The 2,500-nt window shown below is 40.0% G+C and overlaps 1 protein-coding gene across 1 annotated transcript in view; it reads left to right on the top strand.

Moving 5' to 3' along the window:
• Positions 1-347: 347 nt before the first annotated feature.
• Positions 348-2,500, top strand: part of LOC144980609 (ATP-binding cassette sub-family C member 5-like) — a 58,321-nt gene continuing 56,168 nt past the window's right edge. The window contains exon 1 of the mRNA XM_078928289.1: positions 348-476. Within this exon, the coding sequence (XP_078784415.1) occupies positions 397-476 (80 nt within the window). The 5' untranslated portion in view covers positions 348-396. The remainder of the gene's footprint in view (positions 477-2,500) is intronic.

Here is a 2,500-nt window from a genome sequence, read left to right as displayed (position 1 = left end):
TCGGACAACTACAACTACGAGGGTGGGCTGGAAAAGTTTTGCAATTTTTCCGATAGCCTAATTCCAAAGTTATTTCGTTATCGTCGTCGTCGTCATCATCATCATCATCATCATCATCATCATCATCATCATCATCATCATCATCATCGTCGTCGTCGTCGTCATTATCATAAATACTATCATCACCATAAACAACAACATCATCATCATCATCATCATCATCATCATCATCATCATCATCATCATCATCATCATCATCGTCGTCATCATCATCATCATCATCATCATCATCACCACCACCACCACCACCACCACCACCACCACCACCACCACCACCACCACATTCTTCAATCATACTGTCACTGCTATGGTTATTTTCGATGTGTCTATTACAGAATGTATTCCAGCGACGTACCGTGGACCACCAAGTACAGACAGGGTTTAAAACACACGATTCCCATTCGATGCGGCCATACGTGAGTAATCGATTTCCATTTTACAATGAGTACCTGACCGCTAACATTGTTGTCTTTGTCTTATAACAAAATTGCAATATCGCCTGACATTCGTCAAGTCTCGTTCTACATGATGAATGTTGCTGTTGGCCAGGGGACCCCCTCACGTTTAGTGGATGTTGCGCTATACAAAAGCTCAAATTTTTTTTTCAAAGGTTTATCCGTTTATTTGTGCGGCTATATGGTCTTGTGGGGTCCTGGGTTCGAGCCTCGCTCGGCGCATAGTTGAGCCCTTGGAAAAGGCTCTTTACTCACTTTATGTCACCGTACTCAGGTGTAAAATGAGTACCTGGCCGTTAACAGCGTTGTCTCTGTTCGAACAAAATGTAATATCGCCTAACAGGCGTCATGTTCCGTCTTACATGTTAAGTGTTTCTGTTGGCCAGGGACCCCTTGTAAAGCGCTTTGAGCACGTTCAGTGGATATTGCCCTATATAAATGCTCTATGCTCTATTTATCCCCATTGGGATTTGAACCCAGGACCTTCCACTTCAGAGTCAACCAGCTTAGCCACTATGCCACAGATCTACTCGACTTGTGGAGACATTTATTCATGTCTATATAGAAGAAATGTTCAAACATTTGAATGCCACTTTCATTTTGTTATTTATTTTAATTGTCAGTTGAACATTATTAGAAAAAAACCCAAACCAAACAAGACATTCAGTGAGGTTTTAATTCATTTTAATGGGCATGATCTATAGATAGTTCGAAGTTGACGTCACGCATGCCTTTGTTATTGTTTTTTGCCATCCGCGTTTATGAGTACTTCTCACTAAACTGTATTGACCAGACTATAAACGATCATGGTTACACACAGTTTTGTGTGTTGCTCCGTTTTACTTCCGAATGGCAATGTTGTGAACTTCTTAGCCAAGTGCATACTATCTATTATATTAACTTTCCATGTGCTCGAGGTCATGGGTCACATTGCAAAATGTACTCAAAGTGACCCACATAGTGAAAAGTGTTCACAGATTTTAAACTATCTAAAATTATAAACAAAGCAGCGTGTTTACATTTGTTCAGAAATGTCCAATCGTTGTACAGCAACAACTCATGTGGTTGATGACGAGGTTGGACGAAAACATGAATATAGATAGTATGCGCTTGGCTAAGAATCTCATAACATTGCCATCCGGAAGTATAACGGACCAACACACAAAACTGTGTGTATCGATGAACGTTTATAGTCAGGTTAATACAGTTCAGTGAGCATTACTCATAAACGCAGATGGCAAAAAACAATAGCAAAGGCCTGAGTGACGTCATCTTCGAACTATCTATAGATCGCTCCCATTAAGTGATTCTATGATTACTAAAATACTGGAACGGTATCTTGTGTTATGTTAGGTGTCGGTCTGTTCCAGTTAGAGCGATATCTCGTATTATGTTAGGTGAGGGTGTCACTCTATCACAGCGATATCTCGTATTATGTTAGGTGAGGGTGTCTCTCTATCAGAGCGATATCTCGTATTATGTTAGGTGAGGGTGTCACTCTATCAGAGCGATATCTCGTATTATGTTAGGTGAGGGTGTCTCTCTATCAGAGCGATATCTCGTATTATGTTAGGTGAGGGTGTCACTCTATCAGAGCGATATCTCGTATTATGTTAGGTGAGGGTGTCTCTCTATCAGAGCGATATCTCGTATTATGTTAGGTGAGGGTGTCACTCTATCAGAGCGATATCTCGTATTATGTTAGGTGAGGGTGTCTCTCTATCAGAGCGATATCTCGTATTATGTTAGGTGATGGTGTCACTCTATCAGAGCGATATCTCGTATTATGTTAGGTGAGGGTGTCACTCTATCAGAGCGATATCTAGTCTCTTCGAAGATTATTTAATTTGTATTTTGATAGAAAACAAATAATTATTTCTTTTCTCAGACTAATAATGCATTTTGATAACCTTTCTCAGTAGCGCGGCTTACAATCTCTCAGTCACTTGTACTTATTCTCTTCTAAAAAAGTAATTTTAAAAAAC

This window comes from Berghia stephanieae, chromosome 10 (genome assembly GCF_034508935.2).
Source record: "Berghia stephanieae isolate SIO BIC M18660-M18661 chromosome 10, UCSD_Bste_1.3, whole genome shotgun sequence".
NCBI classification, from domain to species: Eukaryota; Metazoa; Mollusca; class Gastropoda; order Nudibranchia; family Aeolidiidae; genus Berghia; species Berghia stephanieae.
Note: the sequence above shows the minus strand (reverse complement) of the source record. Positions and strands in the feature narration are given on the sequence as shown.